Here is a 25,627-nt window from a genome sequence, read left to right on the forward strand (position 1 = left end):
TGCTATTTTAAGGGAAATAAAAGTAGAAATAAAGGTAGGAGAAAGGGGAAAAAGTTGAAAATATCACTTAATAATTGCTGATATTTCTTGATTTAATGGTCCTTGTATCAAGGGGATGTATCCTATTCATAATATCCCCAAGGTCCCCAATATATTTTTGAAATTTAGCATCTCTTCAGATATACTAGTATGTGTGTATATATATATTTGATAAATTAATGACCTTGTTTGAATAGTGAAATCTTTTGGTCCCAACTCAAACTAGTGTATTAAATTAATAAACTCACTAAATATATAAGATAATAATTTTTTACAAATCCTTAAAGGCCCATGAAATATATATTAATAATTGATGAAGTTCATAAAAAAATGAATAATATATAAATCATTCGTAATATGGTATTGAGTAACGTTTTACAATTTCTATTTTTTTCAATTCAACTTTTTCTTTGAATCATTACATACTTGAAACTTCTTTATCTTCTAGCGAATTAAGTTTTGATATTGTATCTCTTCCTTTTAAGAGTCTTTCTATCTTCTACAATTAATAAACCTCTTTTCTTTTTCAGTCTCTTAGGTTTCCATGTATTAACTTTTGACTACATTCATTTTTTTTGGATTTATAATATGTACAAGTATTGTATAGTTGAAAGATATAATCTCTATAAATTAATAGATATTCATTTATTGGTAAATTTATAAATTATTTATTTATTGATAAATCAATTAGCTGTTAAAATAATAATTCTCTTAGTCCCAAAATGATTATTTTATAGGGGTTTTACTGTACATTAACAACAACAAGCAAAGGCATATCAAAGTATACCGGTCGTATACAGATGATTCCAAAAGAAAAAAACAAAAGATAAGGCGACAAAAACAAAAGCCCTTTGTGAAGATCCTAACCAATCTATTATAATTAGGAACCCCTCATCAATATGCTACCTAAACCATATCAAAATGCTACAAAGAAAAGTAAGTTTTAATGCTTGATCAAATATTTTTTTTGTTTTCAAAAGACTTTTGGTTCCTCTCTTTCTATAATGTCCAATGTACACACAATGAGGCAACCCTTTAGACCTTTTTTCATTATTTTTCCCACAAAGCATCATTCCACCCTAATAGGGCTTGTCTTACCGAACTTGCCATCACCTAAAGAACTCCAAGTAAGGAAAACACCAAATTCTATAATACCCTAACTTTGACATAATGTAGAGGGATGTATTGACTCTTTGTCTTCCTTCATATAGAAAACATCGATTTACCATAGACCACTCTCTCCTTTGCAGCTGATCCAATATCGAAACCTTGCCCCAAGAAGCTTCTTAGGCAAAAAAAAAAAAAAAAAAAAAAAAAAAAACCTACTTTAGATGGACCTCATAAGAAAAACTTCTGCTGTTTCGTAACCTAAAAAATTGTAAAGCAATTTGACTGAAAATTTCCCCTTCCTCATATCCATCAATTCCATCCTGTTCTTACCCTAAAGCCTCAAAAGGAAAGCTTCAACCCTTTCCATGTCCAATCATTCGAATTCCTTGAAAAATGAGCTACTCCAAAGAGCTGAATTATTGAAGGAGCTTTGATATTATTGGGAGGAAGAATATTGGATTGGAGAAGCTTCAATAAATACTAGTTAATCTCTCTATCATAATATTTTTTTTTTATAGGAATCTCTCTATCATAATATTCTTCCTCCCAAAGAGCTGCCCAAACTCATCTTCATCTTCCCAAAGAACCCTAATCTCCTTAAAACTCTTATCCACAATTTAAACCAAATATTATATATCTTCTTAATTTGATCACACCAAATCCAAAATAAATCAAAATTAAAAATAAATAAAAACATGAAACATGTTGCATGACCTAGAAGAAGATCATGTAAAATGAAGGAGAAGATGAATTCTTGAGAATAAAAAAATTAGAAAGAAGAAGCTAAAGCCAATGTTGTAGGAGTTTTTAAGAAGAAAAATTCACATCCAGACTTGGACTCATCAACATCTCAATATTTATTTATGACACATCTAACCCAAAAAAAATAAACCTCATCAATCAAACAATGGCTGTCCATGAATTGTCTTTAAGTAAGCTTCTTTTTGATAGAAAACTTGGAGAACAAGTATTGCTATGGTCTTGCCTCTTTGATTGCCTTAGCAGCAAATTGATGTTGTACTAGATGGAAATGAGTGAACTCACTCTCAAATCCCTTGACTGGAAGGTTCCTTATCAGAAGTACTCAATTTTTATTCATATCATGTGTACCATAAGGTTTAGGCTTTTAGTTTTCATGTAGCTAGCCTTTGAAATTCTTTCTACCTACAAATGCTACAAAAACACAATAACGATATTGCATTGTATTTTTTGCCCTCCTTTTTTTTTAAATAAAAATAAAATAAAAAAATAAAAAATAAAAAATCAGAAACAACCATTTTATTGCCATGAACAATTAAATACAAAAAAAGATGAGAAATCCTCCCTTTGAAAAAAACATTTAATTAGTCTAAACAAAAGCAAGAAAAATCGTTACAAATTTAACATCACCATGGAAGGAGGTAGGAAAATCCACCCACTTCTAGAGGGAACCCTATTAGTCTAAGCAAATTTGAATAACCTATGTCATCATGTTAATGCTATGATTAGTAATGAAAAAGGGATGATCTGTCGATTCCCCATTCTTACACATGACACACCATTCCAGGTGAGGGCCTAGTAAGGTATCATTTTTTGCAGCAAACCCTCTGTATTATCCTTCTTATTTGCCACCAATCATGTAAAGGCCTTGACATTCAGTTGGCTTTAAATTCCTAAATGAAGTCTGGGAGAAGAAAGGAACTCAAGTTGGTGGAAACAAAAAGGATTATAGAAACGAATTGATTGAAAATATGTCAAGGATCAAACCCTTTTATCATGAAAAGTTAATGAAAAATCCACTTAAAACTAATGTCGACAAAAGGAGAGTAAGTTCATTGATTTCATGATTCAATAGGTTAAGTGGAAGTTAAAATTCCAAGACAATGAGGGAGAGGAATGACCTAGAATGGTGGAAATAGTTGAATTTCTTTCTTCACCACTCTATAGAGGTTTAGGAATTGAACCCAAATAGGTTGATTATACCGCCAAATATCCTACTAGAATCGAATTTTTGTACAGTAACTTCCAAAAATTGAGTGAAAAGGGTGTTTTAGACAATACTCATGCAATGGCCTCCCAAGGGCACCGATATGACTACCTAACAACAACATTGACATCTCATTCATTTGAGTGCAGTTCATAAATACTTAGTATGCCATTAAGAATAGTTCTCCCTGAGAAGCCTCTATAACCACTTCCCTAGTAAGGCTTTATTTCTCAAGGCGATCCTCATTAGCCCAAGCCCCCTTTTTCTTTTTGGACACTTGTTCCCATCCCACAGGATGACCTCTCTTCCTTGCCCCACACCTAACCATAGAAAGTTCCTCTATAGTTTCTCAATCCTATGTGCCACTTCAACTAAAGTCTTGAAAATGGAAAGAAAATAAAAGGAGATTTAGGGCAAGCCTAACTGCACCATAGTTATTCTATCAGGGACAAGTAGGCTTTCTTATAATTATCTAATGGTTGGCAAACCTGATCCATTTGAGTGAGTCAAAGTTGGGATTTTGGGTGAATCCTAAAAGGTGACAAAGCAAATCAACTTCAACCTTCAAAATTTGCGGAAAAAAAGCTCTAGAAATTAATTTTACATAGGATACAAATTCTTATAAAATAATGAAAATGAGCAAGAGAAAAGATAAAATTCAATAATGCATAACTTATTCAAGATTAGCCTACTCTTTCATATAATTGAAATTTCGTTTTGTTGGTTTTGATCTATGTATTGCTTCATAAATATTGCTATGGCTTGGAACCTTCATTAAAGGAAGCACACATTTCAATCAAAACTTTGTAACTCATTACAATTTTGAATCACCCAACACTATTTCTTGGACTCTTATTACACCACTCTTCTTTGCATCTAGTACCATTTGTAACAACCCACTCCCTACCATGTAGATATTGTCCACTTCAAGCCCAGTGAGCCCTCATGGCTTTAAAATGCATCTATATGGTTAAGAAAAATTCATACATATTGTGTTGGGAACTTTTTTTCCTATCCAGTGAGGGATATCACACCCCTCCCAAGGTCTGTTGAGATAATAGTCATGCATTTACTTCAATCTTCCATGCATGTTGTCTATTATGCATGTACGGTGTTCGGCTTATCATCTTTTTCCTTTTGCTCCTGTCAAATCATTTTTAATAAAAATAAAAATAGGATAGTGACCCATGATATCAGAACTAAGAGAAGTCACTTTCAACTGCCTAAAAATCTCTCCCAATTTGTAATTAGAAAGAAACAGATTTGGGTTTGGAGCTTTGGGGTTAAAGAATTTTAAATCATTTAAAAGATGGGAAATGGCTTCAAAAGCCCAATCTCTTGAAAGGAATAAAAAAAGGCAAAAAGGTGGCCTTTAGCTCTAAAAGATGTTTGAAAGCTTTAAAGAAATGTTTTCATATCTTTTAAGTTTTGATTTGATTGCCTAGTCATTGCTCAACTGAGAAATCAACCAAGCATATTACATGACACTGAATGAATTGCTTGATGCATATAATATTCACGTATCATACAATTTTAGTAACCATGTTTACTAGGTATATCCAAGATAAGGTCTTGTGGTTGCGTAGTGTCTGCTGTTGATATTATTTTAGTTGAGACAAGGTGCAAGGCCTAATCTGAAATCATGGGTTTCTAGTAAGTGCACATTTTTACCCACATTTTCTCATTGTAAAACGATTGACTAGGGAATTTTTTTGGAGAAGCCAATAAGGCAGTAATCTCTATGACAATTCATTCCATTCTATTGAATAAAGAATGTGACCAACTGACTTTGTGCATTACCAGTAAGGTAGTAATGTTATGTTATATTTTTTGTTATTTTTAGCATGTAATATAGCACATGTTGGCATTAGAATTGTCATTTTAGTGAAATTAAACATTTAGCAATTAGCATCTGACATATAACTGGACATTCAGGTGGATTGCTAACTACCATGAACATGAGACCCTTCTGCAAGAGAATGAAGAGGAGAAGCTATCAAAAGAGGAGCAAGACATGGCTTGGGAAGTATATCGGAGAACTTTAGAATGGGAAGAAGTACAGCGAGTACCCCTTGATGAGTCTACATTTGAGCGAAAACCAGCTGTTTCAAATGCGGCCCCCCTTGTAACAGAGAGCATCAGTCTCTCAGAGACCAAGATTAGTAGATTGAGGAATAATTTGGTGCAGCGGAAATGCACCAACCTTTCTCACATGCTGACTCTTAGAAGTCAGGGCACAAAAGTTGGTTGCAGTACTGTATGTGGGGAATGTGCACAAGAAATAAGCTGGGAGGACCTTAATAGGGATGGCAGGGCAGTAAGGTGAGGGTCCTGAGGGACGGTCCTTCCTGTCATGTAATCAACTCTGCTTTGTAAATGGCAGCTCCTGTAAGTTCAATGTCATTTTGAACACAATAACATTCTTTTTGGTAGTTTCTAACCTGTAAAAATGCTGCCTGTATATTTGTGGAAACTGAACTTATGATGTAAAATTTAGGTTTTATCAACCACATTGAAATTATATGATATAAAAGCGAGTGTTTTCTTTGAGCTCGAATGTTTTCCTATGTACATCACTATGGACAAAGACCCAATCCTTGTTAAATATGGTAGCTATCACCTAGCAGCTGATGAAATTTGATGCTCTACAGCAAAGACCGTGTCACAGTCCATTCATGTCCTGCATAATGTTAGCCACACCTCTAACCCTTAAATAAATTGAATCCACAGTAGTGTACAGGTTTGGATAACTGAGGCTTGATTTTTGTCGTAAGATGCAAATGCTGAGCTCTCGGTTCAAATCCACGTGAGTAGGGACACAAGCTTGCCAAGCTCTTGACCATGTTTCTACTTGTTGAGCCTCAAGTTTTTGCTGTGCGTCTTCAGACTTCTTAGTGGCTTTTGCTGCAGTGCATCTGGTTCATGTGAAGAGCAAACCTGATATCATATAGACAAGTGATTTGGTTAGGACCTGTTTGGGGTCGATTTCAATCTTCAGTACTTCTGCCTATCATACTCCATAAACACTTTTATGGAAAACCCTTCGGTATTTGTTTATGAGAGTGTTTTGGATGGTAAGATGTACGACGGGAAGGTGATTTTTTTAAAGAAGCTTGTATCAAGTATTATCCCAAAAATTAACTCTAAGCTATTTTTCAGATTTTTAAAATGTGACTTTTAAATTTTGTCAATTATTTATTTATTTAGAAAAACATTTTCAAAGTATTAAGATGCATTTTTTAAATCTAAGCAGCAAAAAACCAATGGATATAAAAACCATTGAGAGAACTAAATCTAGAGAAAGGTGAATTCATACCTACGATTTGGATGTTTCTAGATTGAATCTAATCCAATGAAGTGTTGAATTCGTAATACAAGAGAAAAGTGGACTTTTCTTTCTCTCTCTCTCTCTCTCTCTCTTGGATGACTAGAGTTTCTCTCTTGAAAAATTCTCTTTGGAAAATAGTAGGCAAAAGTTTAAACCCTAAACCTCTAAGGTAGTTTATATAAGGTCCCTTGCAAGCTTAATTGACTTAAGCTCAAACTATATTTGATTCACCTAATCTAGGCCACCTGAGTCTTAATTAATTAGCCCTATTAGACTTTAATTAATCAATTAACTCAATCTATAAAGACTATTCATAAGATTTAGTCCAACCTTGTGCTTGTTCCAAAACGTCCTTATACACACTTATGAGCCATAAACCCAAATCCTTAAATAAAACATGCCACCATGAACTAGGAGCTTGAGTGATGACCATTGGGACCATAGTAAAATACTAAATCCCTTAGAATCCACTTTTGAAGTTGACTCTACACCTCATTAAGGAGAGTCAATTGTTATTCAGTATCCTATTAAATGACAATGACACAAAGCTCGGGTTTGTGACCTACTATCTACTACATCTAAACCTCCCATGAACTAGTGTTTATAATCTAACAAGGTAGTGTTATTAATACTAAAGTTATAAATTCTCTTATTATGTGATCAAATAACATACTCTAGCTTCAAAAAGTGTATGTCAACTTTCACTAAAGGAATTACTATGACCATAGTTTTTTTGATCACATGTCCTTAGGATCACCTAAGGAGATACATTGTCTCAATCCCATGAGAAATCATGGTGCCTTTATCGAGAATACTTAATACCACAAACCTCCATCAATATTAACCAAATTTGTAAGGATTATGTGACCACTTTAGGATCTCACCCATGGGTTAAAGTCTAAGTCATGTACAATGCAAGTGATAGGTTGTGAATGCTCAGATAACCAATTAATGCATCAGAGATAATAAAGGGAACCAAAATCATAAATAAATAAAAATTTTAATGAATCTAAATCTGTTTCATTGTGTCATGCTTTCCAAGGCTTTATCCCAACATTCTCATCCATTTCATGCAAATATAAAACACATATTGAAATCATGTGTAGTCACAACATATTAGATAGTTACGCATTTTCTACCAATATATGGTATTTGTCCATCTCTAAGAAACCACAAGTAGTATGTGAGTTTCATCAATTATCCTAACACAATCCTTAAAATAAGGTCAATACTAATTAGTGTTTCTTATTTTCATTACATGGAAAGAAGCATATGGTAGTAGCTAAAAGCCCAACTATATATAAAAAATAACCTTTTGCCTATATCATATTGTTACAATGAAAGTTGGTCACACAAATTGTAGTTATAAATTGTGCAAACAAATATAGTCACGGCCATTGGTATTTACCTAATATAGGTAGAAGGATAATGCAAGGGTAGAGTACAGAATATGCCAAAAAGTTTAACATATAGCTGTAATTATCTAATTTATGCCAACAAAAGTGCTCTATCATAGTGTTTATTTATCTTTCCATGGTTATAAGTGTGTTATAATTGCACTTTTTTTTTTTAGCCATACTAAAAAGTTATATATAACAATTCTCATTTCCTATTTGCTTCCATATGATCCCAAAGCTAAGGACATTTAATGTTGGTTGTATTTTAACCACAACCATAGGCTCTCTTTTTAAAGTTTTTCTTCTTATGATACCTTTGTCATTGATGGATATTTCCATATCATTATATGATTTTGGGAATAGCTACGAGTGTTGACTCGTTCACACTCTTACTCCATATTAGAGTACATACCAAAAAGTAAACACAGTGAAATTTGATTTAGTATTTGGTGGTCCTTGGGTAGTGCTCCATAACTTTAGGCTAGATAAAATCAAACTTTTTTTATTATAAATGTTGAACTCTAAACACACACAATTCTTTTTGGAAAACACATGAAAAGTAGTAAGCTATGGTAGTGTAGTTATTTCATCAATTATCAATGAAGCATGCTAAAAAAGTTGAAAATTGATCACAAAATATAACAATACACACTCATTTAATATTTCACTATAGTTATATTGTAAAAATGAAGTGGGAAAATGACTGGTGGATGGATACTTGATTCTTATTACAACTTGACGCAAGTTCTTTGTCATCAGGGGACCATTTTAACCCACAAATCTATGTAGAGCAACATTGCTTGCCAATGCTACCAAATTGTACAAAATATAGCTCCTAAAAAAGCATAAACATGCTCGCTAATATTGTCTTTAAATGAAAATCATTAAAATTTGAATTTAAACCAATAGGAGCAAACTTCTTCCTTCCTTAATAACTCAAACTAGTTTAAGGAAGGCTTAATTCGGGGGCAATAGAGAGTGGTTGGTCATGCAGTAACATGCTTGGATCATCAAAACAATCCTTGAGACAAATGAGGTTAGAGCCTACAATTGCCTTTAGAATAGTATGACTAGTGAATTTTTACTTGCTAGAAGGAGAGTGTATTTTTGCTATTACAAATTAGAGCTCGTTGATCAGGAAGTATATAAAGAAAATTTTCTTACAACAAGCAAACCCTGAAATCTACCTCCAAATCCTTTAACAAATGCCTTAAAGAACCAAATAATAGGCAAGAAATCAAAGAGTGAAAACGAAATGAAGGGAAAAGAAAAAAGAATAAAAAACTCGAGAATAGGTGGGAAATCAAAGAAAATAAAAAAGTGAAACCCAGATGAAAGGAAATAAAAAATTTGAAAAGAGATTGAAGATATGTACCTACAAACAAGGGTTTCAATGGATTTAGCTATCATGGGTGAGTGAGAAAAGTCTTAAGGTAGATTATATATAGATTCTATGGTAGTGGTCAAGCCCATGTGGCTTTAAAATCCATATGGTAGTGGCTTAAAGTTGCGTCTATTGGAACATATATGGTAGCAGCTGATCAATACTTGCAGCAATAGGACCATCTATAGTAGCATTCAATTAATTCCTGCAAGTATAAGGTTTTACACCTTGGTGAGAACCTCATATCAATACCTTTTAGACATGGTTTAAACAAGTGTGAGGTTGTTAGGAATACTCGGATTAGGTTAATTCCTAGCCTTGAACCATTAAGGTGTATGTAAAAGCTACCTAAGGGCTCTCTAGGTCTAACAAGCAAAAGCAGACAACATATAAAAACTTAGATATAGAGATTAGGTGGTCATACCTATAATTTGGATGTTCCTAGATCAAATCCAATTCGATGAAGAGGTGGTGTAAATATTGAAAAACCAAAGCTTTTCTACTTGATGACTTTATCCCAAATCTAAGCATTTGAGGATGGTTGAATCCTTTTAGAGGGTTTGTGGCCAGGGTTTCTCTCTTTGGAAGTTTGAATGACAAGAGTGTAAAGATTGAAACCCTAAGGGGAGTTTACATAGGGTTCTCTGTGGGCTTAAGTGACTTAAGCCCATTTTCATCTTGAGTCACTTAATCCAACCCACTTGAGTTCTAATTAATTAATTAATTATATTGGGTTCCAATTAATTAATTAACTTAGTCTAAAAAGACTATTCATAAGTTCTTATGCAACCTTACGTATTTACCAAATTGTCTTTATGCACACATATGAATATAAAACTCAAAAATCCCTAAAAAAAAAAAAAAAAAAAAAAAAAAAAAAAAAACCATGTCACCATGGAATATGAGCATGAGCAAGGACTATTGGGACTCGTAGGAAAATACTACCTCCCTTAAAATCCAATTTTGAAGTTGACTAAACATCTCATTATAAAGAGTTAATTATATTCCAGTATCTTATGATATTATAATGAGATACTAACCCATTTGTAACCTACTATCCACTATATGTAGGCTCTCTATGAACTAGTATTCATAATCTAATGAGGTGTATGCATCAACTGCTTAAGATTACCTTTACCATTGTTGAATCTTAGATCCTACTATTATGTATGATATACTTTATCTCTCTAAGGGCATATATCAAATTCCAATTAAGGAATTACTACAACCATAGAATTCTTTATCACATGTCCTTAGGATCACCCAAGGGGACACATTGTCTCAAACCCATAAGATACCATGATGTATATATTGAGTATACTTGTTGCAAGTCTCCATCAATAGTGACATTATGCATAGGAAATATATGACCACATTAGGGTTTCATCCATAAGTCAAAGCCATTAAAGACATTAACACTAGCTCAATATCCTTTTAAGGTTGATAGCCCATACAATACGGTAGCTTGGTGAGATCATGATTACTTGATAGCCAATGTCATGACTCACTATAGGTCTTGTCCAATGTGTAACCATACATACTAGTGCACTTATTATGGAAAATCACATGATGATAACTAAGACATGTCATCCCTCTAATTATGAGGTAGTGTACTACAACCTTAAATGTATTATCTAAGTCCATAAACTATCAATAATACATTTGTAGACCCTTCATTTTGTCCTAGTAGCACATGTTTTTCTACATGTTTTCCTCCACTTTACATTACCTTGTATCTGTCCCATTGGTGGTCTATTACTACAACTTACCTTTTTCAGCTACCTTAGAGACTCTAGTTGAGGGATTTATTTGACCTCTCATTGTGACCCTTGGCAGCCCTGAGTTAGATCTAGGATTTTTCTCTTTTTCTTTTTAGGATAGCTCCTTTAAGTACACCTTTAAGACAATATACTTATGCATTTTATTATTATTATTTTTTTATCACCCTAGGTTGCTTATACAATTTTTTTTTATTATCTTAGGTCACTTAGACACTTTTCTGATCACCCTAGGTTACTTAAGCATTTTTATGATCACCATAGGTCACTTAAGCACCTTTTTTTTGTATTATTATTATCACCTTAGGTCACTTGGACACTTTTCTTATCACTATAGGTCACTTAGGTACTTTTCTTATCACCCTAGGTCACTTAAGCCCTTTTCTTATTACCTTAGATCACTTAAGCATTTTTCTTATCACCCTAGGTTGCTTAGGCACATTTTTTATCGCTCTAGCCCATTTAGGCACACTCTGACCCATTTAGGCACGTTTTGGCCCATTTAGGCACACTCTATCCTATTTCGACATACCATGACCCATTTAGGACACCTTGGCCCATCTAGGCACACCCTAACCCATTTAGGTTTCCTTGGCCCATTTAGACACAACCTAGCCATTTAGAACCACCTAGCTTGTTTAGGCATGCCTTGACCCATTTAGTCACACTTGGCCCATATAGGCACACTCTGACCTATTTAGGTCACATAGGCCCATTTAAGCATACCTTGGCCTATTTTGGTACACCTAGACCATATAGGCATACCCTAGCTCATTTTGATTACTTAAGCCCATTTAGGCACACTTAGACCCATTTAGGTCATCCAAGCCCATTTAGACATATCATATCTCGTTTAGGTCACTTAGACCTATTTAGACATACCGTCTAGGCATGTCTTGGCCCATTTAGGCCACTTAGGCACACTTGGCCCTCATTGGCACATCTAGCCCATCTAGGCACACCTGGTCCACTTAGGTCACCTTTTAGGTATTTCTTTCATGGTTTGCATGGTTGCATGGTTGCATGGCTTGTGTGGCTCGCATGACACTTATTTTTATTATTATTATTATTATTATTATTATTGATCATTTATTTATTATAATTTTGTATTTTTATTATTTATTTATTTATTATTATTATTTTATCATTTTCTAAAATTTTTATTCAATTATTTAATTTAATAATTTGATGCTTTTGCCGGGAAACTTACCAATAGAAAATGAATGGTTGATTCTTTTTAGGCTTTGAAAAAGAGAGGATAAGTTTTTTTTTTTGGAAAATTATAATTTCTTTAAAAATGAGAGGATAAGGTTTTTAAATTGGAAAATCAGATTTTTTATTTATTTATTATTATTATTGTTAGGCTTTGAAAAAGAGAGGATAAGTTTTTTTTTGGAAAATTATAATTTCTTTAAAAATGAGAGGATAAGGTTTTTAAATTGGAAAATCATATTTCTTTTTTTTATTAAAAAAAAAAAATAAATCAATTTTTAATTTTTTTTTTAAATTGGAAAAGTCATAATATATTTTTTTAAAAAAAAAAAGAGAGAGAATTAGGTTTTTAAATTGGAAAAGTCAAAATATTTTTGAAAATGAGATGAAAAGGTTTTTTTTTTTTTGGGAAAATCATAATATTTTTGAAAAGTAGAGAATTAGTTTTTTTTTTTTTTTTTAAATGGAGAAAGTCAGAACATTTTTTAATGGGAAAGGGGGATTAAGGAAGAAGTCAAAGGGGGAGATGCTCATGAAAAGGAAAAAGGGGCCGCATATATGGATAGGTTCATCATATGATATTTTGATTCAAAAATGTTGTTTTTAAATGTTTGATGCATTTTATCTCATTACTTTTAAAATATGTTGGTTTAAAAATTTTGTTTTTGGATGTTTGATGCCCACAGGATAATTCTTCTCTCATTATTTTCATGATATGTTCATTTAAAAATGTTGTTTTTAGATGTTTGATGCATAGGATAATTCTTCTCTCATTACTTTCATGATATGTTGATTTAAAAATATTGTTTTTGGATGATTGATGCTATTGAGTTAATCCTCCTCTCATTACTTTCTTGATATGTTAATTTAAAAATGTTGTTTTTAGATGATTGATACTATTAAGTTAATTCTTCTCTCATTACTTTCATGACATGTTGATTTAAAAAAGATATTTTTAGATGATTGATGCTAATAGGTTAATTCTTCTCTCTCTCTCTCTCTCTCTCTTTTCATGATATGTTGTTTTAAAATTTTTGTTTTTAAATGTTTTATGCTATTAGGTTAATACTTCTCTTGTTATTTCTATGCTATGTTGAATTTAGATGTTATTTTTTAGATGATTGATGCTATTAGGTTAAATCTTCTCCCATTATTTTCATGATATGTTGATTTAAAAATTTTGTTTTTAGATATTTGATGTTCATAGGTTAATTCTCCTTTCATTATTTCCATGCTATGTGGATTTAGAAATTTTACCTTTGGATGTTTGATGCTATTAGGTTAATTCATGATATGTTGATTTAGGTAATATTTTTTTAGATGTTCGATGCTCATAGGTAAATTCTTCCCTCATTATATTCATGCCATGCTAGTTTAATTAAAAGAAATCTATTTTTGAAGAAGTTTGGCTAATTTTGTATTTCTAGTACTATTCATGTTATGTTAGTTTAATTAAAAGAAATTTATTCTTTGAAAAGTTTGGTTAATTTTAATTTTTTGGTACTATTCATGCTATGTTAGTTTAATTAGAAGATTTTTTTTTTTTAATACAAAAAAGTTTGGTTAATTTTTAGTTTCTGGTACTATTCATGTTGTTAGTTTAATTAAAAGAAATTTATTCTATGCAAGTTTAATTAAAATAAATCTATTTTTGAAAAAGTTTGCTTGATTTTTAATTTTTGGTACTATTCATGCTATGCAAGTTTAATTAAAAGAAATTTATTTTTTGTGCAACCTTGTGTAAATACCAAAACGCCCTTACGCACAAAAGTGAACCTAGAGCTAATCCATCCCTCATAATCCACTGGGACCCATAGGAGTATTGGCATTCTCAAAATCTATTTCTGAAGTTGATTCAACATCACACTATGAATAATCAATTGAACTTCAGTATCTTATGTAAATAACAATAAGACATTACGTGCTTGGGTCCGTGACCTACTATTCACTACATGCAAACTTCCTATGAACTAGTGTCCGTAATCTAACAAGGTAGTGCTATCACCTATCAAGATTACCTTTCAAATCCTTGGGTTATAGATCTTACTTATTATGTGATCAAATGACATACTCTAACTCCAAGGAATTACTATGGCTGCAGATTTCATAATCACCTATCATTTGGATCACCCAAGGAGACACACTACCTCAATCCCATGAGATATATTGAGAGTACTTGTTATCACCAGTCTCCATCAACAGTGACCCAATCAATTGGGATATATGACCATATTAGGGTCTCACCCATACGTTAAAGCCTCTTATTGATTTTGGCACAAACTCAATATCATCTCAAGGTTGAAAGTCCATGCAATATAGTAGTTTAGTAAATCATGACAATTGATGACCTTGCTTCATGATTCACCGTAGGTCCTGTCTAGTGTGCATCACATGCACTAGTGCACTCACCATGGGAAACCCATCTTGACGGCTAAGACAAGTCAACCCTCCAAGTAGGAGGTGATGCACTATAGTCTCTACTGAATTGCCCAAATTCATGAATCGATTGTGGAAAACTTATTTGCTTACAAGGAACCCATAACTTGTATCTAGTGTGGAACTCCTAATGCACACAATTCATGTATAATGTAAAAGACATGAGTTGAATGCTCAAATCAATGTCAATACACCAAAGGGATAGTAAGGGGATAGTTAAGTTTAACTTTGTTACATCATGTCTTGCTTTTAAGGGCTTAATCCTAGCATATGTCAATTGAAACCTCTTTGGTATAAACCGTTAGCCTAATTTTAAAGCCACAAGCATAACTTTAAAGCCTTATTAGCGAATTGGGCTAAAAAAAAGGAATCTTAATGGAGTTTATTTTCCTTGAATTTCTTAGTTTTTAAGTTTCTTCCCCTTCTCATGTGCAAAGCATGCATTTTAAACATAAGAAGATCTAGATTAAAAGTTATAGAAACCATCACGTTAAATTTGGATGTTCTTAAATCTATTTTGTTTGGAGAAGATAAAACCTGAAGTTTCTAGAGGTCTCGAATACTTAAGATCCTGCATCACGACGACTCTACCTTGATCTTGGTAAAGAAAGTTTAAGAGGGTGGATTCTAGGTCTTTCTCTTCTCCTTGGATGGTGGAAGACAACTAATTAGACCCTAAACCCTAAGGGGGTATTTAAAGGGTTCTCTAACTAGGCTTAAGTAACCTAATCCCACTAAGGGCTTAAGTCACTTAATCTAGTCCATAAAAGGGTACTGATTGATTAATTAATCCTATAAGGTCTTCTAATTAATCAATTTACCCAATCTAAAGACTTTGTTTACTAACCCTTATGCAACCTTACATAATTACCTAAACACCCATATACACAAAAGTGAACTAAGAGCTAATCTAATCCTCATAAATCATGCCAACAAAGTATATGAGCTCGAGAGAGGACCATTGGGACCTATAAAACATAATTGGCTCCCTCATAATCCAATTTTAAAGTTGATTCAACATCCCATTACAGATAATCAACTACACTCTAGTATCCTATGTAAATAACAACAAGCCATTAAATGCTTGGGTTTGTAACTTGCTATCCATTGCGTTTAGTTTCCTCGTGAATTGATGTCCATAGTTTAACAAGGTGAAAACTATCAACCTCTTCAGACTATCTCTACTACGCTTGAGTTATAAATCCTCTTACTATGTATTCAACTAACATATCTTAGTTGGTCAAGAGTTTATGTTAAGTTCCACTTAAGGAACTACTATGACCATAGTTTTACATGAACACACATCCTTAGGATCACCCAAGAGGACACTTTGTCTCAATCCCATGAGATATCATTATGCCTTTATTAAGAATGATTGTTGTTATCTATTTCCATCAATAGTGACCCTTGTTGGGAAACTCAGATTATTTTATTCCTTGGTCCTAGATCTCATAGGGTGCATGCATCTATCTTAAGCTTCTCTAACTCTAACATAGTTGAAAATAATGGTTTTAAAAAACCATAAAACATATTAGATCTAGAGATTGCAATTTCATACTTGTGATATAGATGCTCCTAGATTGATTTCTATTCGATGAAGACTTTAAAACTGTGGTGGTCATCGTGGAACTCATCTACCTTCCACTTGATCCATGTCTCAATGGGTCTTGACATGAGAGAAGAGTGAGCTTCTCTCTTTCTCTGGAGGGTGGTTAGAATTCTTCTCTTTAGAATTTTAGAAAAATGAATAGGAATACTGAAGCCCTAATCCCTAAGGAGGTTTATATAGGCTTCCTTGTGGGCTTAAGTGACTTGAACCCAAACTGGGCTTAGGTCACCTAATCTAACCCATTTGGGTCCTAATTAATTAATTAGCCTTAATGGACTCCAATTAATTAATTAACCCAATTCAAAAAGTCAATTCATATGATTTAGTGCAACCTTATGTTTTTACCAAAGTTCCTTTATGCAAACTTATGAATTACATACCTAAACTACCCTCAAAGCATGTGCTAACATGAGCTAGGAGCTCGAACGGGGACCACTAGGATCAATAGGAAAATAGTGGCTCCCTTGTAATTCAATTATGAACTTGACTCAACATTCCACTAGAGAACGTTAACTACACTCTAATATCCTATGAAATTACAACAAGAGAAAGTTTGGGTTCGTGATCTACTATTCATTTCATGAAGACTCCCCAATGAACTGATATCCATAATCTATCATGGTAGTGTTATTTATTTATTTATTTTAATCAGAAAAAAAACCCATCAAGATTACCTCTCCAATCCTTAAGTTATAGATCTTTCTATTATGTGATAAATTAGCATCCTCTAGCTCCAAGGAGCATATGTCAAATTCCGCTAAAGGAATTACTACGACTATATATTTTATGACCACATGTTCTTTGGATCACCCAAGAGGACAAATGATCTCAATCCTATGAGATATCATGGTGTCTTTATTGAGAATACCTATTGCCACCAATCTTCATCAATAGTAATCGAATTTGTAGAAAATATATAACCATTATAGGGTCTTATTTATAGGTCAAAGCCTCTTGCTGATCTCAGTACAAACTTAATATCCACTCAAGGTTAAGAGTCCATGTAACATAGTAGCTTAGTGAATCATAGCTATCTAATAGCATTATATCATGATTCAATGTAGGCCCTATTCAAGGTGTAACTAGATACACTAGTATACTCACCTTAGGAAACCCATTCTAATCGCCAAGATAATTTGTCTCTCTAATTAGGAGGTAATGCACTATAATCTCTACCAGATTTCCTAAATATGTGAATTGATTGTGAACAATTTATCATCTTGCAAGGAACTTATGATTTGTATCCTCTATGCAACTTCTAATGTATCCAAGTCATGTATAATGTAAGTGATATGGCCTAAATGATCACATCAACATAAATGCATAAAAGGGATAACAAAGGGAAAGAGAAGTCTAACTTTGTTACATCATATCTTGCTTTTAGGGGCTCAATCCCAACAAACTTCCATTAGCTCCAAAAGTAGACCGGGCACCGTAGAAAGAGTATGCTCATAGTCATATCACCTCTTTGAACTATCTCATAAAAAGGTAACACTTCTTCTCTATGTGTTTCCTTTTCTAATGGTACTTAAGTTCTTTAGAATGTGCCAACATCCTACTATTATCACATAATAATAGCTTGGATTATATAACCAAGGGAACTACCCTTAAACCTAAAGGCTTCCTTTGTTACTTTAGAAGCAACAAAAACCACTTAGAGTATATATATACCTAGAAGTAGACTCATGAGAATCCTTATCAGATTGAAAGTCTAATTCCTGGTACCTAAAGGTATTTAATTAATGCAAAGACTCACAAGCATATGTTTCCTTGTTCTCCTAAGATACTCAAGTATATGCTTGACATCCACCCAAGCTCCAATGTTAGATTGGACTAATATCTACTCACTATTCCTATAGTAAACCAAATATCCTATCTACCACATAACACCGTATACATAAGGCTACCCATTGCAGAGGCATATGGGATTGCTTTAATGTAATTTTTTTCCTTAGATGACCAAGGACACTAATCTTGAGAAAAACAACTCCAAACCTAAGGGTAGCAACCCTTTCTTGGAGTCCTACATCATGCACTTGATCAAATGCTTTTTAGTGTAGGTTACATAACACAATTTTCCTATTCTTGTAATCTCAAAGGACCTTAATCCCTAGAATATATTATGTCTCTTCTAGATTTCCATTTGGAACTGAGTAAATAACTAGATCTTGATTGATGACAATGTCCTTACATCATTCCTAATGAGTAGATTGTCATCTGCCTATAAGATCTAGGAACACCACTCTACTTCCTTGTGCCTTATTGTACACATAAGGTCCTTTACTATGAAAATATATGGTTGCATCATATAAATGTATAAATGCTAACATCAAGATGACCTTTCAAGAATACTATCTTAATATCTAATTACCATGTCTCATAAATAAGATGCACCACAATAAATAAAAGTACTTTGATGGATTTAAATATGGGTACTAGTAAAAAGGTTTCCCATAGTCAAAACAATGTTCCAAACTATGCCCTTTAACAACAACCTAGCCACATAAGCTTCCACATAAGTTTCAAACTATCATACACTCTTCTGTTCCTCTTATGGACCAACTTACATCTATGAGTTTTATCCCTTCTTGTGCTTTTATAGGAACCCAAACTATGTTAGAATATAAAGATTCTAATTATCTCTTCATAGCTCCTTACCATAATTGAGCAATAACATTTCTTACTACTTCATTATAATCTATGGGACACCAACCTCCAACTATGATAAGGTACTAGTGTACTAAAAGTCATATGAATGATATGTCTCTATACCTTTGGATCCATAGTATCATGTGCAGTGTGGGACTATCTTCTAGTGTATTCCAATCTATATCACTTCTTACCTCATTCCTTATCATATAGTCTTTATCAAAAACCTAGTATTTATATTAACAAATACCTTCTGATGATCTTGACTATAAAGGTAATAAGCCCTAAAATCCTCTAAATATCTCATAAATTGATATACATCTTAGGAAAAATAGAAATTATACAACCTCAAAGGCAAATCCTTAAAAGAATATGGGTAGTGATGAGAAGCCAAAAATTGATTTCACTATGTCTATCAAAGTTTGATATCTTATTTTCATTACTCCATTTTGCAATGGAGTCTCAGTGCACACTACTGAGATATACTGTCGCATTCCCTAAGGAAAGAATCAAACTTACTAGACATACTACTTTGATCTAATTGAAGTGCCTTGATATGTTTGCCTAATAGATTATCTAATTTTGCCTTAAATTAAAAAAATTTATCCAAGACATTGGATTTCCCACATATCCAAACCTAGAAAAATCATTAATAGAAGTGATGAAGTACCCATACTCTCCACATGCATGAACACTAAAAGTTCCATACACATTAGTATACATTAACTCAAAACTTTCTTAGGCTTTATGTTCTTTAAAAATAAAGGGTTTTTTGGTCATTTTACCATTTATACAAGATTCACATACTAGAAGATTCTCTAGAATCAAAGTTTTAGACTTAACCAGTCTTTAGATCCTGCTTAGATTAGTATGACCTAGGTCTAAATACCAAATATTTATCAATGCTAGATTTATTCTTGAGATTTGACTATTCTCATTACTTGGAAAAGTGATCATGGGCACATATAAAAAGAAAAAGTAATAACTCCCACTAGCCTACACAACTAGCCTTGTAACTAAAGCTAAGGTGAGTATAGTCCCATCAAACAACCTTCTTAGTTGTTGAAAACCCTATAAAGACTTACAGATAGTCAGCTTAGAATCTATCCACCATAATTGGTGAAATCTACTACTAAATATTCAACAAAGAGAAAATGATGTATACTTTCCTTTTTCCTTAGGTAAATCGAGCATTCATTTTCTAGTGTCATAGAAGGGCACAAAGGAATCACTTACCCATAAGCTTACTTTCTTATTCATTGTCTTGAACTTTCCTTATTTGGTGTTGTTATTGTTCTTCTTGGTAGAAGAACATGAAGAGTGCTTGACTCCTATATGAACACCCCTATATTATTTGAGAATCCCTTTAACCATCCCAAAGGAAATTGATAAGGTCTCTAAGATCATATAAACTTTAGTGTTCATAATAATCCTAAGGCCAACTTGTCTAGCTGAGCTGCCTTTATCACTAAATAATCCTACAATCTAAAAAAAAAAAAAAAAGAATATCAAAATGTCTAGTCATAGATATGTGTTGTTATTGCAACACATTATCCAAAGATTCAAGTATTAAGGACTTAGTCTTCTGATTCATCTAATTCCGCTTTGTTGGGATTAAGCCCTAAAATAAAGCATAACATGATGTAAAAAATTGAGATACATTTACAAATTTATTTATTCTTGTTTCCCGGTTTTCCTTTATCCTATTTGCATTAACTGGCTATCTAAGTATAGATGTCACATATCTCTTACATTGTACATGACTTAAATCCATTAATAGTGTTAGGAAATCCTAAATTACTCTGTTCCCAAGCCTTGGATCATCAGGGTGCATGAAATCTTATCCTAGACTTTTCTAGAACTATCACAACGAAATATTATGGCTTTCAAAACCAAAAAATATATCATAGATCTAGAGATTAGTGCCATACCTACAATCCGAATGTTCTCAGATCAAATCCTATTGGTGTAGAATACTTTAAAGTCGTAGTCGATCTCGTAAACATAGGGATCTTCCACCTAATGACTCCTCATTGAGTCTAGGCATTAAGATGGTGGAGATCTCAAGGTTGGAGGCTAGGGTTCTCTCTTTGGGTTGTTAGGAGAAAATGACAAGACTGAAAAAACTAGAAACCCTAACCTCAAAGAGGGATATTTATTAGCTTCTTATTGGGACGAAGTGACTTGAACACATAATGGGCTTGGGTTACTTAATCTAGCCTAAATATGTTGCTCATTGATTAATCAACCTAATAGGGTTCTAATCAATCAATTAGCCTAGTCTAGAAATACCACTCATTTACCCCTATGCAACCTTACATAATTACTAAAATGCCTTTATGCACTTAAGTGAGCTAAAAACCTATCTAACCCTTATAAAGTGTGCCATAAAGGAATATGAACTCAAGTGGGGACCATTGGAACCCATAGGACAATATTGGTTCCTTTATAATCCAATTATGAAGTTGATTCAACATCTCACTACATAGAGTCAATTGCACTTCAATACCTTATGTATATTACAATGAGACACCAAGTGCTCAGGTTTGTGACCTACTACCCACTGTCTATAGTTTTTCCATGAACTAGTCGTTCATAGTCTAATAAGGTGAAAGTTATTAGTCTTTAAAGACTACATCTACAATAATTTTGTTACAAATCCTCCTATTACGTTTTGTGGCCACAATAATTCATTTGGTGGAATTTGACATATGCTCCTTAGAGGTAGAGTATGTCAATTGATCACATAATAAGTAAGATATGTAACTTAAGGATTTGAGAGATAATCTCAATAGGTGATAATACTACCTTGTTAGGGGGTTTGCATGTAGTGGATAGTATACAGACTCGAACTTTGTTTCCTTGTTATTTATATAAGGTACTAGAATGTAGTTGATTTTCTGTAGTGGGATGATGAATCAACTTCAAATTGGATTTTGAGGGAGCTAGTACTCCTATAAGTCTTAGTAGTCCTTACTTTAAGCTCATATACCATGTTTAGATGGATTATGAGGGTTGGATTGGCTTTATGTTCACTCTGATGCATAAGGACATTTTGGTAACTACGTAAGATTGCATAAAGAATAGTGAACAAAGTATTTGGATTGAGCTAATTGATTAATTTGATGGCTTTGTGTGGTTAATTAATCAATTAGAACCTGTTTTGGGCTAAATTAAGTGACCCATGTCCATGTAGGCTTAAGTCACTTAAATCCTATAGGAGAGCATTATAAATACCCCATAGGGTTTCCTAATGGCCTTTTGACTATTGTTTTCCAGATTTAGAGAAAGAGAGAAAGTCAAGGCATCCACCATTCCAAACTCCATTATTTAGAGTGTCATGGACATGGTTTGATTCATCAAGTGGAAGACTTTGGGTGTACAAGACCTCTAGAGCATTCAGGCACATTCTTCATTGGATGGATTTTGATTTAGGAACATCCAAATCATATGTATGAGTTTTAATCTCTAAATCTGTATTATTCTATGGTTTTTGAAGCCATTTATTTCCATTGCATTAGATCTAGAGATTCCTAGGGATAGATGCATGCAACCTATGAGACACGAGAATAGAGTAATCTAGGGTTCTTAACAACTAGTATCAAAGCCCTAGAGTAGGTTTTTACATGCTAGATCTGTTTTAGGGTGTGCTAACTTTGCTTTGCAGTGTTTTTTTTTTTAATTTTTTTTATCCCATGACTCTTAGGGATAAAATTAAATTTGTGCATGAATCTATTGTAATTGATATCTTATTTTCTCTTTTTCTAGATTGGGTTGTATGCCCCATAAGGGGTATGGTATTTTTTTTTTTTTTTGTAAAAATCTTTTATTTTCAATAGAAGAGTTGTAAGTTCCATTATAGGAGCATCTGAATTTTTATTATTGTAAAAATTTTAGATTTTTTATCCATATATGGTAACTTGAGAGAAAATAAAGATTCTTAAAGTTTTTTTTTTGAAATCCTATGGTGATTTAAGAAAAAAAAAATTATTAGAAGTCTTTGTTTTGAGACCTATGATAGCTTAGTGACGTCAACTTTAACTCAAAAATGGGACTATCTTCTATGAGTTTATGATTTTGAAGCTTAGGAAGATAGGAATTCAAAGCTTCGAATGATTTACAAATCGGAGTTGAAATGAGGTAGATATGACCAGATGAAGCAAGGTTACGCAAAGAGTACGATAACACAGTGATGTTAACTTTGACTCAAAATTGGGACTACCTCCCATGTGTTTGTTGAGGCAAGCCACATATGCTTTTGAATATTAGGAAGTCAGGAATCCAACAAAGGGAGATATGATCGATTGGAGCAAAGCTGTGCAAAAAGCATGTTGTTTTAGGATTGAGTTCAAACCAAATTGTTTTTTTAGTGTTTCAGCTTGATTTTACATCTCATTTTTAGGTTTTTTTTTTTTTGTGGCAATTGAACCTTTTAGGGTTTTTCAATTTTTACTAACACTAATATTTGGTTGTTGGGCTATTTTGCTAATTTGGGTTTTATCCAATTTTTAATTACCAAATATGCAACAGGATCCCTAAGGACCATGAAGAAATATTGATTTAATTATTTCCTTATTTATTCTTTGTGTTTTTTATTAATTGCATATGTGGCCTAAAATAGGATATTTTAGTATTTTTAATTGAATATAATTTTTCATAGTTTTTTTTTTCAAAATTTGAAAACTTATTTAAATTGGAATGTGCATGGTTAGAAAATTTTATTTTAAGAAAATATAAGTTGGAAAATGATTAAGAGTTTTCTTTCATTTTTAAAATTAATTCTTAGTTGATTTTATTTAAAATCTTCTCAAATATTTGAGATTTCTAAGAATAAAATCTTTCTTTTAAGGAAAAACATTTGTTTTTCCAAATCTTTATAAAATAATATTTTTCCTATTTTGCACAAGATTCCGATTTAAAGAATATAAGTTAATTTTGAAAATTCATGATAAATAATTTATAATTAAGGAGACTACTAAAATAGATATTCAAACCTAAAGAAAATTATTTTGGTATTCTTAGTAAATTTTCATGAGAAGATTTTTCCAAAATTATTTTTTAAAATTGGTTATTGTAGACCCTCCATTTGGACATCTTCGCACATGTAACACTAGATGTTCTTCCTACTCTCCTCTTGCCTCGTAGTCATCCCTTGGTTGTCCATTGACACTCATTCGACTTACTCTTTCTAAGCTACCTTTGGGGACCCTTTGGTTTAGAGACTTATTTGGACCCTACACTATGATTCTTGACAGTCCTGTGTTAGATTTAGGATTTTCATTTTCTTTTCTTTTTAAGATAGCTCATTTAGGTATACCTTTAGACATCATAATTAGACATATTCAAATACACATTTTAGGACACTTAGATACTCCCTAGGTTACTTAAGCTCCATTTTGTCTTCTTTGATCTCCACCCTTGATCCATCTTGAAGCCTTAAAAGACACATTTTTCACCTCAACCGTCACCAACTACCTAGCCCTTTCTTGGAGCTTGCTCTCCTTTCTCTAATTTTATTTCTCTTTTTATCTCTCTTTCTCCCCATCTCATCATCTTTTTCTTATACCCATCTCTTCATTGTGCCTTTATGGCCTCTTTATCACACTTTTCCATCTAAGGGTGAAGAATAGGTAAAACCCCACTTTTTGATTCTTATAGTGACTATTTGGGAATCTTGGATAGTGTTTGTGGGATTTTGCTTGGGTATTTGGTTTATGATATTTGGTTCTGGATATTGGGTTTTGGTATTTGGATGTGGGTTATTGGATATGGGTATATGTTTATGGGTTTGAAATTTGGATATTAGATATTCTGGATATGGGTATTTAGTTTGTATTTTTTGGGTTATGGGTTTGGAAGAATTGGGTTGTTGGTATTTAGATTTTAAGTTACGGGCTTGGGTTATTTTATTTTAATTGGGTTGTGGGTATTTAGATTTTAAGTTGTGAGCTTGAGGTATTTTATTTTAATTAGGTTTGGGTTGTCATTACTCATTTCATGTTTTGTTTGTTTTACATGGGCCCATGAGGTTTCTTGGAGAGGAAGTCTTGAAAACTATATTTAAAAGGACATAAGCCCTAGGTAGAAGAAAGAAAAGGAGGACGATTAGAGAAAATGTGTTGCTACTTTGTGTTTTTTTTATAGTTATTTTCTTATTTTTCTAAAGGGTTCTTTCTTTTTATGGTACACCATTGGTGAGGGAGAGTTTTTCTTTACTATGTATCTACTTTAGGGTTGCCCGTTCATTTTTTGATGTTGTATTAATAAATCCAGAAAATTGGACATAAAATAGACATTTTAGATGTCTAACTTAAAGGGGTTTGAAAACATGAAATGTCAACTTGGATCCCTCATTTGACAACCTTTCATTTAGAATCAAGAAGCCTCATTTATGATGGAGTAAAATTCATTTTTTTTTTTTTTGGAAAAAGAAGGGAATGATTTTGACGCAACTCAAAATATCAATCATTTTTTTTTAAAAAAAAAAAGAAAATTTCCTTAAAAAAAAAAGTCATTCAAAAATAATAAACCAACATTATGAATTTTAATTAAATCACAAGCAATTGTCATACTTTCAAATATAAATAATCAAGTACAGATTTTAACAAGGATATCTATGTCCCAAACAATAAACTAATATGCAAAATCATAAGGGAATTTGAAACCTAAGGATCATCTTCAACATCCTAATTACCTAACATCAAAAGGTGTTTAACAAA

General features: G+C 32.7%; 1 protein-coding gene across 3 annotated transcripts in view; it reads left to right on the top strand.

Moving 5' to 3' along the window:
- Positions 1-5,668, top strand: part of LOC117929891 (protein CHROMATIN REMODELING 20) — a 126,210-nt gene extending 120,542 nt beyond the window's left edge. For all 3 annotated transcript variants that reach the window (XM_034850330.1, XM_034850329.1, XM_034850331.1), the window contains one exon: positions 5,051-5,668. In XM_034850330.1, the coding sequence (XP_034706221.1) occupies positions 5,051-5,441 (391 nt within the window). In that variant the 3' untranslated portion in view covers positions 5,442-5,668. The remainder of the gene's footprint in view (positions 1-5,050) is intronic.
- The last annotated feature ends 19,959 nt before the right edge of the window (positions 5,669-25,627 follow it).

Source organism: Vitis riparia, chromosome 14 (assembly GCF_004353265.1).
Source record: "Vitis riparia cultivar Riparia Gloire de Montpellier isolate 1030 chromosome 14, EGFV_Vit.rip_1.0, whole genome shotgun sequence".
Classification (NCBI taxonomy): domain Eukaryota; kingdom Viridiplantae; phylum Streptophyta; class Magnoliopsida; order Vitales; family Vitaceae; genus Vitis; species Vitis riparia.